The sequence below is a fragment of the Scardinius erythrophthalmus genome (assembly GCF_964197995.2).
Source record: "Scardinius erythrophthalmus genome assembly, chromosome: 10".
NCBI classification, from domain to species: Eukaryota; Metazoa; Chordata; class Actinopteri; order Cypriniformes; family Leuciscidae; genus Scardinius; species Scardinius erythrophthalmus.
In genome coordinates this window covers 13,717,113-13,731,157 of record NC_138230.1, presented here as the reverse complement: position 1 = coordinate 13,731,157, position 14,045 = coordinate 13,717,113, and the positions used below count along the sequence as shown (strand labels likewise).

General features: G+C 34.0%; 1 protein-coding gene across 2 annotated transcripts in view; it reads right to left on the bottom strand.

Moving 5' to 3' along the window:
* Nucleotides 1-1,634: 1,634 nt before the first annotated feature.
* Nucleotides 1,635-14,045, bottom strand: part of LOC308697238 (uncharacterized protein) — a 46,284-nt gene continuing 33,873 nt past the window's right edge. For both annotated transcript variants that reach the window (XM_081376399.1, XM_081376400.1), the window contains exons 18-20: nt 2,735-2,868; nt 2,545-2,629; nt 1,635-2,440 (exon numbers count right to left, since the gene is read on the bottom strand). In XM_081376399.1, the coding sequence (XP_081232525.1) occupies nt 2,385-2,440; nt 2,545-2,629; nt 2,735-2,868 (275 nt within the window). In that variant the 3' untranslated portion in view covers nt 1,635-2,384. The remainder of the gene's footprint in view (nt 2,441-2,544; nt 2,630-2,734; nt 2,869-14,045) is intronic.

The following is a 14,045-nucleotide window of genomic DNA, read 5'->3' as shown; positions in this document are numbered from 1 at the left end:
AATTACCGGTAATGTGCTCTGTGTGAACATGGAATGAAGATTACCGGTATGATCACATTCAACATCAAAACATGCTGACACAAGAAGTCTACTTTGGGCCAATCATAAAGGTCTTATGGAGATGACATGATTACTCCGAACTGTTAACAGGAAGCTTTTTTATATATATATATATATTTTTTTTTTTCTATTTAAATATGTGCTAGATGATCATCTCTGACCGTTGCCACAAGTTTTGCATTTTCTATTCATCAGAGTTGCGGCTCTGCAGTTGGACACTATAATGTGTGTCTTGTGTTTTTAAGAGCAAAAACGCATTCTGTTTAATCATCCCCTTATGCCTTTCACTCAGATGTCAAAAAATGTTGTCAAATTGAACAGATAGTGAAACTAAAGTGCGTTTCCTCGTGCGGGCGGATGAAGACAACAGTGTAGCATTTAAAATGACTGACATCACATAATTTACTGGAATTTTGGAGCTGATGTGTGAATGGTCTCTTACCGATAAAAAGCCAGAACGCTGTTGCTTGTGTGAACAGCATATTTGTGTATTTACCGGTAAAGTCATTCTGGCAATTTTATGGTAATTCTTACTTTTATTATAATTCCAACATTTTTTGTCCATTCAGTCTGTCTTTTGACTGTTGTCTTTGAAAGAGCTGGGGTGTGTTTCCTTTACAGAGGCGTAACTCGTTACTTAACTACCATAGTACGATGCATCATTGAAGAAAACAACTAGCTAGTCACGACTGTTTCCTGAAACCATATTGTCGCAAATTGGTCGCTCAACCACATTGGTTAATGATGTCACAAACATGGTGGAGTAATAGCTACTTTTAATGAATCAGTTTGAGATTGACTTAATGCTAGATGTTTTGCTATAAATTACGGACATGGCATCTGAGGACTTTTTCTAATTTTTATTTTGCTTTATTTCCAGAATCAATCTAAGCTTGTTCTTATGCACTAAAAAAAAACTACGCTTTAAATCTTTTGGCAAACTAAAGACTTAAATGACATTTGTATGTATTCTAAATAAAAGATACAGATAGTACTGAATGTCAGCTTGCTTATTTTGCTCAAGATGAGGATTTATTGAGTCCACATGACATGCAAACAAGAAACTGCATCTAACCACAGGGGGAGAGCTGTCGTTCAAACCACGCAACTGTGCGATGCAGCTTGCGAATATTCATTGGAACTATGGTGCCCTTGTGCTTGAATATTAGGGATGTGTGATATTACTTATTTTCTTTTCATCTAATATTAAGTATCAAAACCAATATAATTGATACAATGACTCATGCACAGTATACATTTTTTGTGCTTTATGAGAATAAAATTGGTTATTAAAGAGATTTAACATTTATATTTGTGAGCAATCATTGTAAATAAACTATAGTAGCAGATAGCTGTTTTTATTTATTAACAGATATTTTGCTTTGGCACTATATTTTTCAGAAACAAAACAAAAAACAGACGCTTGAAATGAATAATCCAGTCTATACGGACATTAAAGTTTCTTGAAAATAGGACAGCTTCATTTTCTGTATTATTTTCTGTATCTTGGTGCCTTTAATCCTTTCAGTTAGGAATGCACAGCTACTGGAAGAAATGATCGCAGACACAAAGTTCTATGGTCAAACTTTTTCAAAGTTTATTGTCATATTCCGTTTTATACTGTTCGTTTAATGCATATCCATGCATCATGGAACAAAGACTTACAAAGGTGATTGGATAAACAAATGGACAGATTATCATCAAGCCCTCCTATATGCTTTTACCATAAATGTAAATGTTTTTTACCAGTTTCAAGGCCATAGGTTCTTAATATACCAGATAAGGCAAAGTGAATGACTTTTGTTCCACACTTTTCTAAAAACAACAGATTTTTCCTGAATGGGAAATAATAAGGACACTTTTTTATGCTCCTCGTCCTGTCCTAATCTTAAGATAACACAGTAAAATAGAATAGAGAAGTGAGAGGGAGTCTACATCATGTAACCTTAAAATTCCTGCAAGCTGATTTATTTATTCTTACAGTTAGTTTTTTAAATGTCATTTCCAAGTTTTGTTGTAAAACAGTTACAATGAAAACAGTGCAACAAATCAATATACAATGTATATGTTTCATGCGGTCCTAAAATAAATCACAGAGTTCCAAGAAATGTGTTAAGTTAACAACTTGAGATAAAATACATCTTCCACCAAACAAACATATAGAAAATAATAAAACTACATGGACAAATTATTTTGAGTAAAGAAATTAAATATTTGTTATAAAACTAAAGAAAACACTTTCTAAAAATATTACACTTTATTTTTATGGGTTTTTTTTTTCTGATTTGTGCTGTTTCTCTTGGCTTCTTACTGCTTGATCCCCATCAGTCAGCCAGTTGATCCAACAGTCTGTCCAGCTGTTCAATATCCCCGGAGACATCTAGAAATGACAACGATTAATAATAATCAGTCACTTGACATTGCAAAAGATTGTTTTTTCAAACTCTTGCTTCTGTGGTTTAATAGGATGACGTTCTCTCTTACCCTCTCTGGGGATTTTGCCGGTTTGTGATTGTGAGCGTTCAATTGCTTGCTTTATTTTTTTTTCAAGAGCATCCATTATGTACAGCTTTATAAAAAAAAAACAAGAGAAGATTATATTTGATTGTACAAATAAAGTATTATATTGTACAACTACATACATGATTGTCTTTTATGAATATGAGATCAATACCTTTAAGTTATTACAATTTTTAAGCACTTCCATTTTGGATTTGTTGAACATTTCTTGTTTTATCTCATCAACCCTGTTTCTTAATAGTTCTTGCCTTCTCTTCATGGATCCGATTCCAGTCATTGCTGCAGCTTCTAAAATAAGAACACATTAGAACAATGAAAATAAATCAATTATTGTCTGTGTTTCATAAATTAAATGTATGTTCAATTTTTTTAGTATTTTTATTATTATAAGTTTCAATTATTAGTTCAATTAGGATTTTTAAGTGGCTTTAAACATGCCTTTGAAAAAAAATAAAAATAAAAAGTTTTAAAAACTTTGAGACTTGCACTGACACATATTAAGATATGCCAGTGCAAGTCGCTTTCAGGTAAAACAGCTCAAATCTGGGAATAGGCTTCAGCCTTGAAACCGGGGGTACAATTTTAAGTATAGGCCTACTTTATGTAAGAATACTAATATTAGTGAACTAATAGTATACTTTTGAGTGTAGTATTTCAATAATGCTTGGGAATAAATTGGTCCATCTTTGTTGAACAAGAATGTACAAGATGGCGCCAGGTTGTGTGTTGGCTTGCCGTTGCTCCCATGTCCAGGATTTAAGGATGTCTGTCTGTCTATTGTTTGTTTTACTTTTATGTTTTATAAATCATTTGGATGACTCACAGTTGATCTATGATCGCCTTCCGTTGCTAAGCCTGCACTTGAGAAGGTTTCTATCTTACAAAAACAGGAGGAGAGAAATTTGACTATGAAAAAAAGAAACAAGAATTTTTCATGCATTTTTAAATCCACATATAGTCCACTAAGTAATGATATTAAAACCATTATCAAGAATCATTGGCACATTATTCAAAGTGATCCCCAGCTATTGAATATATTTAGTGATCAACCACTTTTTGTCTCTTCCAGGAGCTCTAATTTGACGGACAAGCTTGTTCATGCTGACACCTACATCTCTTCTCCAACTACTCTTGTCGATGCCCAGGGTAATTTTCCATGTATGTTAAAAGTAAATCATTAACACATCCTCGTACACTAAAAACGTATAAGATTAGACAACTGATTATGTGTTAGGCCGTGTGTCCACCAAAGCGTTTTTAGCCAGCTGAAAACGCTAGGCGCTCTGCTAAAAACGCTCAGCTGTGGGCGCTTGAGAGCGTTTTGGCAGCGCAGCGTTTTTTCAGTTGAGACGGTTGAGACCGAGACACTTGCTTGTTATGATACGTAATATCCGCGAAAGTCTTACTAGTATCTCATTTCACACATATTTTGTTTCTGTGTTGATTCTATATTAAAATGTCAATACAATGTAATGTATTTTCTCTGGCTCTTGATTTTGTTCCGTTATTATGCTTGTTGTTGTCATCTGTTGACGTTGTACAAGCAGAATAATGTGGCGGACGCGGTTGGTCGGTGTGGTATTAGTCCCACCCCTCCTCCACTGTGATTGGATGGTTGGGTAAAAAGTGACAGTGATGAGCGCTGCGTTTTACCAAAAGTTGAACATTCTTCAACTCTCGGCGACCAGTAAAAAACGCCGAACGCTCAGCGCTTCAGCGTGAAAAAGACGCTCAGCGCCTCGTTACGCTCATGGCATTTTAAAAACGCGGCGCTCCCATTGAAAACAATTGAAAAAACACGCCACTCGCGAGTAAAAACGCTTTGGTGGACACACGGCCTAAGAGTACATATGTTATTTACGTTATCATTTGTCCATGTTCACAACTATATGTTGGCAAAACTACACGTGCATTACGCACAAGAATGATTGAACACACAAGTGCCATTAGGAGACAGGATCCCAGCTAGCAGGGAACGTTCTCAGAACTTTCGCTAACATTCCCTACAAGTTTGGTTAATGTTCTAAAGAAAACATTTGAATGTAATGTTTACCGAACATTTTAAGGATGTTTTCTCATTTTAAAAAATGTTCCTATAACGTTATATGAAAACTAAGATATAACATTTTAACTGCAACATTCAAAAGATGTTTTGGGAATGTTTCTGAAATAACAAGTTGTACTATGATCTCAAAATATCATTGTCCCTATGTTTCATTATAACGAAAGAAGAACGTTCTCTCTGTCACGTTAGGAAAACGTTTTGAGGATATCATTGAGAGATGAGATGTTGAATGTTCTTTATAAAACGTTATTTTAATGTGACGAGTTAACAAAATTATAACATTTTATTTGCAACATTTTGAGCATATTTTGGGAATGTTATTAAAGTTAAAGTTTGTACAATGATCTCAAAATAACATTGTCCCAATGTTTCATAAAAACAAAAGAGGAACATTCTCTCTGTCACATTAGGAAAATATTTTGAGGATATCATTGAGAGATGAGATGTTTATTGTTCTTTATTAAACGTTCTTTTAATGTGACGAGTTAACAGAATTAGAACATTTTATTTGCAACATTGTGAGCATATTTGGGGAATGTTGTTTAAGTTAAAGTTTGTACAATGATCTCAAAATAACGTTGTCTTAATGTTTTGTCATAACAAAAGAAGAACGTTCTCTCTGTCACATTTGTAGAATGTTTTGAGGATATCATTGAGAGATGAGATGTTTATTGTTCTTTATAAAATGTTCTTCTAATGTGACGAGTTAACACAATTAGAACATTCTACTTGCAACATTTTGAGCATATTTTGGGAATGTTGCTAAAGTTAAAGTTTGTACAATGATCTCAATATTACATTGTCCCAATGTTTCATGATAACAAAAGAAGAGCATTCTACTTGCAACATTTTGAGCATATTTTGGGAATGTTGCTAAAGTTAAAGTTTGTACAATGATCTCAATATTACATTGTCCCAATGTTTCATGATAACAAAAGAAGAGCATTCTACTTGCAACATTTTGAGCATATTTTGGGAATGTTGTTAAAGTTAAAGTTTGTACAATGATCTCAATATAACATTGTCCCAATGTTTCATAAAAACAAAAGAGGAACATTCTCTCTGTCACATTAGGGAAATGTTTTGAGGATATCATTGAGAGATGAGATGTTGAATGTTCTTCATAAAACGTTCTTCTAATGTGACGAGTTAACACAATTAGAACATTTTACTTGCAACATTTTGAGCATATTTTGGGAATGTTGTTAAAGTTAAAGTTTGGACAATGATCTTTAAATAACATTGTCCCAATGTTTCATGATAACAAAAGAAGAGCATTCTACTTGCAACATTTTGAGGATATTTTGGGAATGTTATTAAAGTTAAAGTTTGTACAATGATCTCAATATAACATTGTCCCAATGTTTCATAAAACCAAAAGAAGAACATTCTCTCTGTCACATTAGGAAAATGTTTTGAGGATACCGTTGAGAGATGAGATGTTTATTGTTCTTTATAAAATGTTCTTCTAATGTGACGAGTTAACACAATTAGAACATTTTACTTGCAACATTTTGAGCATATTTTGGGAATGTTGTTAAAGTTAAAGTTTGTACAATGATCTCAATATAACATTGTCCCAATGTTTCATAAAAACAAAAGAGGAACATTCTCTCTGTCACATTAGGGAAATGTTTTGAGGATATCATTGAGAGATGAGATGTTGAATGTTCTTCATAAAACGTTCTTCTAATGTGACGAGTTAACACAATTAGAACATTTTACTTGCAACATTTTGAGCATATTTTGGGAATGTTGCTAAAGTTAAAGTTTGTACAATGATCTCAATATAACATTGTCCCAATGTTTCATAAAAACAAAAGAGGAACATTCTCTCTGTCACATTAGGGAAATGTTTTGAGGATATCATTGAGAGATGAGATGTTGAATGTTCTTCATAAAACGTTCTTCTAATGTGACGAGTTAACACAATTAGAACATTTTACTTGCAACATTTTGAGCATATTTTGGGAATGTTGTTTAAGTTAAAGTTTGGACAATGATCTCAATATAACATTGTCCCAATGTTTTGTCATAACAAAAGAAGAACATTCTCTCTGTCACATTAGGAAAATGTTTTGAGGATATCATTGAGAGATGAGAGGTTGAATGTTCTTTATAAAACGTTATTTTAATGTGACGAGTTAACACTAGTAGAACATTTTACCTGCAACATTTTGAGCATATTTTGGGAATGTTGTTAAAGTTAAAGTTTGTACAATGATCTCAATATAACATTGTCCCAATGTTTCATGATAACAAAAGAAGAGCATTCTACTTGCAACATTTTGAGCATATTTTGGGAATGTTGTTAAAGTTAAAGTTTGTACAATGATCTCAATATAACATTGTCCCAATGTTTCATGATAACAAAAGAAGAGCATTCTACTTGCAACATTTTGAGCATATTTTGGGAATGTTGTTAAAGTTAAAGTTTGTACAATGATCTCAATATAACATTGTCCCAATGTTTCATAAAAACAAAAGAGGAACATTCTCTCTGTCACATTAGGAAAATGTTTTGAGGATATCATTGAGAGATGAGATGTTGAATGTTCTTCATAAAACGTTCTTCTAATGTGACAAGTTAACACAATTAGAACATTTTACTTGCAACATTTTGAGCATATTTTGGGAATGTTGTTAAAGTTAAAGTTTGGACAATGATCTTTAAATAACATTGTCCCAATGTTTCATGATAACAAAAGAAGAGCATTCTACTTGCAACATTTTGAGGATATTTTGGGAATGTTATTAAAGTTAAAGTTTGTACAATGATCTCAATATAACATTGTCCCAATGTTTCATGATAACAAAAGAAGAACATTCTACTTGCAACATTTTGAGCATATTTTGGGAATGTTGTTAAAGTTAAAGTTTGTACAATGATCTCAATATAACATTGTCCCAATGTTTTGTCATAACAAAAGAAGAACATTCTCTCTGTCACATTAGGAAAATGTTTTGAGGATATCATTGAGAGATGAGATGTTGAATGTTCTTTATAAAACGTTCTTGTAATGTTATGTGTTAACACAATTAGAACATTTTAATTGCAACATTTTAAGGATGTTTTGAGGATGTTGTTGAGATAACAGATTATATAATGTTCTCAGTAAAACATTGGCACAATGTTCCATAATAACAGAGGAGGAACATTATCAAATCAACGTTCGTAAAATGTTTTGAGGATATCACTGAGACCTGAGATGATGAGTGTTTTTAAAAAAAATTCTTGTAATGTGACGTGTTAACAAAACTAGAACATTTTAAATGTAACATTTAGCAATCAAACTACACAATTATTGTTAAATTGAGCTTGCTGGTCAGACAGCAGGCCAACAGGGTTCACGATGGAACATATGGTGCATTTAAGTCCTCCTGGGAAGTCTGTATTCATGAGGTTTTACAATTTTGTTTAATGTTTTAAATTAATGAAGCCACTGTAAACTTTATCATCACATATTATACTGTTACATATTAATGCTATCATATTTTGTGCAGGCATTAGCTTACTTCATTGTCACTGCTAAATACCTAAGTATAGTGGTATCCCACAATGTTTCCCACTGACACACCCCTAACTCTTCAAGATCGGGGTTAAAGAAAATCCTGAGCTTCCTACTCATATTCTCATCATTGTGGTGGCGTTCAACTTGTAAATACGATCTTTATGACATGGCTTGAATGCACCAATAGCTCTAGCTTAATTAGGGACAATCCATACAAACACTCTTTGCTAAAATACATTACAGACTGTCACAGTGAGAAGTTATTCGTCCTGTATCAACGCTAAAGGCCTAACCACTGCAGTCAACACCTTGGAGTATCCATGCTGTTAAATAAAAGTCTGTAGACAAGGGTTAGGGTTAGGGTTAACCTTAACCCTTAATTTCTAACCCAGACCCGGTTTCAGAGTTTAGATTAAGCCAGGATTAGGCCTTAGTGCATTTAATTAGCTTTTAAAAATGTGCCTTATAGAAAAAAGAAAAAGAAACATTACTGGTGTGCATCTTGAGACAAAACAATGGCACTGACATATTTTAAGATATGTCAGTGCAAGTTGCTTTCAGGTAAAACAGCTCAAACGTGCATTTTAGTCTGGGACTACAGGCTTAAACCTTGCCTGTGAAACCCGGGGTATATGTTGCAACTTGTATAGAATTATGCCAATGTTACCAAAGTGTTGTGTTGGACAGAGGATTAACCCTAAACCAACAGGTTGTGTAACTGTGCCACACAGGGTGAAAAGCAAGTTGACATTATTAGGCATAAGAGTGTTTCTAAAGGAAAGGTCAATATTTTGTTAAAGTGCAAAAGGATCATTATGGGTCACATGAATGTAACTCTAATGTTACCATGATACCAATCCATTAGTTTTTCATGTAGGTAGGTATACAGAATTGTATATGAATAGCCTACATATGCAATGTTTGCTCTGTTTAATATATAATATGTTTGCTCTTTTAAACTGCTGTTTGGCAGAGCAGTGGTAAATATGTGTTGTTATACATGGTATATATTATTTGTGTAATTTATTATTATTATTTATTTGTTATTGTAAGTTTATTTATTTTTTTATCATGCACTGCAATGAAGACACCATTTAACCAATTGATTAAATATAACAGCCAGCTTACAAATACAACTAAATAAATAGCCGTGCACATTTTTTTCATATTCTTTCTTTTAAAACATGTAATCTTTTCCTGTAATTGCAATGTTACCACATTATTGGCTGTCTCTTCGAGTTGTTTTGAGCATGATTGGCTATTCAGACTGTCATCCAGGAATCTGGCCAATGGCAGCTATGCGCGCCTTTTACTGGTCAAGTTTGAAGTTTGAATATTCGTCCGTTAGAGTGAGAGTGTATGTGTGCGTGCGCTGCTGCTGCTCGGGAGGATCTTCAGTACTAGCCTCCTTCGGTTCTGAGGCTTTTACATTGTTTAAAACATGGATTATTTTGCATCGTACAGTTACATTTTTATTTTGAGCGAGTTGCGGGATGTAAATGGACAACGAATTTTAACAACGTAGCCTACGTGTAACGGACATATTGCAATCTGCGGAAGGTAAATAACTTTATTTTATATAAAAATCCATTCTGCTACATCAAAATATAGTGTGTTAAATTGAGAAGCTAATTTTAAATGCGACTAGAGCAATATCGATATTATGTCAATGTTTCAGGCTGCATGTGTAACGTTAGGCTAAATATTGTCAGCTAAGTTAGTTTTTGATAAAAATAAATAAAAATAAACCTCAGCATAGTCTGAGCTTTACAATGAGTGAACTGAGAACATTGTGTCTTTATACAGAGAGGAACTCGAACCACTAAGTTATGAAAACTAGGCTTTTGAATGATCGCGGGATATCGGCCTAACGTTACCGTCAAAATGATGAGTCATCATCATAATATGTTTTTGAGCTGGTGAGTAAAAATTTGCAAGCTTTTTATGTCTCTTTTAGTAAGTAAATACAAATAGCTAATAATATTGCTGTATGTGTGTGTTTCCCATTATCCAGGAATTTTGGGAATAAATTATCCAGCCACATGATCTTCAGCTGTGGTGAGTATTGTCATAGTAAAATACACGTGAAATAGAGGCAGAACATGTAAACTCTGCTCAAAGGCACACTGGTCCAAACCCGCCAGTCAAAATTGTACCTGTCTTCTTGATATGAGCTTTTATGGGCCTAGCTGACCCAAACATGTCCTTTCAAAATGAAAATATTTTCAAACCTGTATGACTTCTGTGAAACACAAGAATGTTGGGAATAAAACAACATTGGAACCCATTTTATGGAAACAAATGTTCCCAATGTTTCATGATAACAAAAGAAGAACATTCTACTTGCAACATTTTGAGCATATTTTGGGAATGTTGCTAAAGTTAAAGTTGTACAATGATCTCAATATAACATTGTCCCAATGTTTCATGATAACAAAAGAAGAACATTCTCTCTGTCACGTTAGGGAAATGTTTTGAGGATATCATTGAGAGATGAGATGTTGAATGTTCTTCATAAAACGTTCTTCTAATGTGACAAGTTAACACAATTAGAACATTTTACTTGCAACATTTTGAAAAAATAAAATTAAATAAACCTCAGCATAGGAGCTTTACAATGAGGGAACTGAGAACATTGTGTCTTTATACATAACATAAATGTCCTTTCAAAATGAAATTATTTTCAAACCTGTATGACTTACTTCTCTGAAACACAAGAATGTTGGGAATTAAACAACATTGGAACCCATTTTATAAAAAAAAAAAAAACAAAAAAAACAGTGAAGTCATTTCTCAAGATATCTTAATTAAGGTTATACAAAATAAATTCATACAGTTTTGGAACAACATGGAGTACCGGTAAATAACGATAGAGAGTCTATTTTTTGGATGAGCTGTTCTTTTTAGGACATGTTCCCAGGGTCCTTTGCTAAATTAACCATGGTTTTTATTATAGTAAAGTGTAGAAACAATATTTTTATGGTGGATTGATTACAATAATTTATTACCATTTAGTTAGTGTAGCAAAACCATGGTTAATGTTAGTAAGGGTTCTCCAGATTTATATAGCCTAACACTTAAGGAAAACATAAAAAATGGTCCTATGTCACCCAGATCAATAGTATGTTAACACACATTAACACACTTTTTACATTTTCTTAAGATCAAGCATTGGACCAATGTTTACGGAGCAGAACAGGCACCAACAGAGAAACAAGTCCATCACTAGTAAGTATCCACTGCATTTTATAAAACCGTAGTCAATTTTAAACACACAATGCACTCCAAAATAAAAATGATCTATTTTTTTCTCCCTCGTGCCAGATTTATATCTGTCCCAGATTTATATCTGACTTTCTTTCCACAGAGATTTTTAGAAAAATTATCATTAAAGAGAATCATATAAAGAGAAATGTGGGAGGAGCTTGAATTTATTGCCTAGCCCTGTTTGTTTGAACAGCGAGAGCCGTCAAAGCTTATGCTACTCCTATGTCATGCACCGACAAGAGCCTTTTATAGTCAACACGTCGGACGCAAGCAACTTGCAGTTTTGCCCCCACCAACAACGCATAGTATTGCATACAACGGTGCGTCGCGTATCAAAAACTGGGACGACACATTTTTCTACTCATAGACGCATATGGTGGCCGAAGTGTAGTGATGCGTAGCCTTGCAGGCGCATATGCGTATCGATGCGTTGACTAACTCTTTGGGCGTAATTTGACTTGCATATGGCTGTCTGCTGGAAGCTAGTTATTTAAGTCGATAAAATATTATGGTAGGGCTGGGGGAATTAACACGTTAATCTTCGCGATTAATTTGAGATGCTTAACGAGTTTATAAAAAAAATGCAATTAACGCAGCACTTTTTTTGCCTCATTTTAATGACTTCCTGTTGCGGAAAAGGCTGCAAAATATGCCGTCCCGCCCCTCCGTGTTTGGCGATCAGGTTTTATTCTCGCGCAGCTTTCATGAGCGGGTCTTTTCCGCTCCGCGCTCTCCATTCCGTGTGTGTGTGTCGGCGCACTGACACACACACACACAACACTGAGCAAACATTGAGCTCTTTGCTCAATGTTCTGCTCCGTGTTTGCGCTGCGCGTTCTGCTCTGTCGTTAACGGCCCAAACGCTCCAATCATGTACCGATCATGCACTGGAAAAGCAAAGTCAAATAACGTGAAATTTCTCACTAGTAGACTTCTGTGAAATAGCCCTACTGAGCTGGTATAGTCATGCTGACAACAATGGTAGAATTACCTGCTCTGAGTCTGATCACATGCTCTTGTAATAATAGCTTTGTAGGACTATGTTTTATTTTGATAATTAGAAAAAAAAATTATAATAATAAATTGTTAAATTTATTATGTTGATTGATTATTGAAAATAATAATATATTGATATATTGATGTTTAATATTATTTTAATACAGGGCTATTTTCTGTTCCTTTTTTTCCTTTTTGTTGTTTAATTAGGTTATTCTAAGTTTAAATATTGATGATTACAAGCTTGGGGGAAATGCAATTAATTGCATTTAATTACAGCAAATTGTGTAAATAATCAGTTACTTTTTTTAATCGATTCCCAGCCCTAAAATATAAAATATGGATATGTTTCTTACACAAACGCATCACTTCGCTTCACCTTTCGCCTTTATTAACCTGCCAGAGCCGTGTGGAGTACTTTTATCATGGATGGATGCATTTTTATGGACTTGTCAAAAAAATCCCACAGGGAGCTACAGAATAAGAAATCCTTGAAGTCCACTTTTTTACTGTCTGTTTCCATCAGTAAAATTACAGTATTTTTTTTTCTCTCAGAATTGTGAGGCAGGAACACACAATTGCAAGAAAATATCAGAATTGTGAGCTGTCTTTTTTACTCCCCTCAGAATTCACCCTTCGAGGGAGTTTGATTGACAGGTATTTTTTACATTTTTATTTTACCAAAAATATTTTTTTCTAAAAAAATTACACAAATTAAACGTTGAGACTTTGTTTCAACTTTCATATCAAAAGTAACCTGCTCTGTCTTGTCTCTGCGTTTAAACGTTTCAGCGTTTTTTCTGTGATCCGCAATGTATTTTTCATTGCGTGACAACATGATGTGTGGCGTGAGAGCGCCATGGCTTGTTGGACATAGCAACAGTAACTAAAGGGGGCGGGTCTTTGCAAATTGCATTAACCATGGCTGCCTGTTAATTATCACTGGACTACTTCGCTCTCGCATCTCCCAAAAGTAAATTTTTTTTTTGTTTTCTTGATTCCATTTGAATGGTTTAATTAAATTGCTACTGTATAACCAATTATTTAAAATGTAATGATTTAAGCAAAACGTTCTTCAAAGGTTAAACCAAACTTTTATTTGACGGATTGCCGTGTAGACCTTTGAGTTTCTCTGTGTTTTATGATATGATGATAGTTTTTCTCAAATGAAGCTAAAATGCTGCTGAAGTGACTCTCAGAGCAGCTGTATTGATGAAGTGCATTAATGTTCTCATATAGAAACGACAGCAAAAAAAATAAGCCAGAATTGCTTTTTTTTCTCAGGTTTTACTAATTTATCCTGTGATTCTGACTTTCAAACGGCCAATTGCGAGTTTATATCTCGCACTTCTGAGAAAAAAAAGTTTGAATTGTGATTCGCAATTACCTTTTTAAAAAATTGTATTCCATGGCGGAAACAAGCTTTCATATGCACAGACAGTAGCTCACATTATCTGTATCTGATTTAAAACAAGCAGAAATCTGTAAGAAATGTAACAATCCATAGACAATATAACTGATGAAAATGAGCTGTTACATCAGAGCAAAAGCATCGTGGGCAGTGCTGTGACATGCTGCAGCTGTGCTCAAGGCTACCTGAGTTCGAGGTTCACACTTCTCAAGCC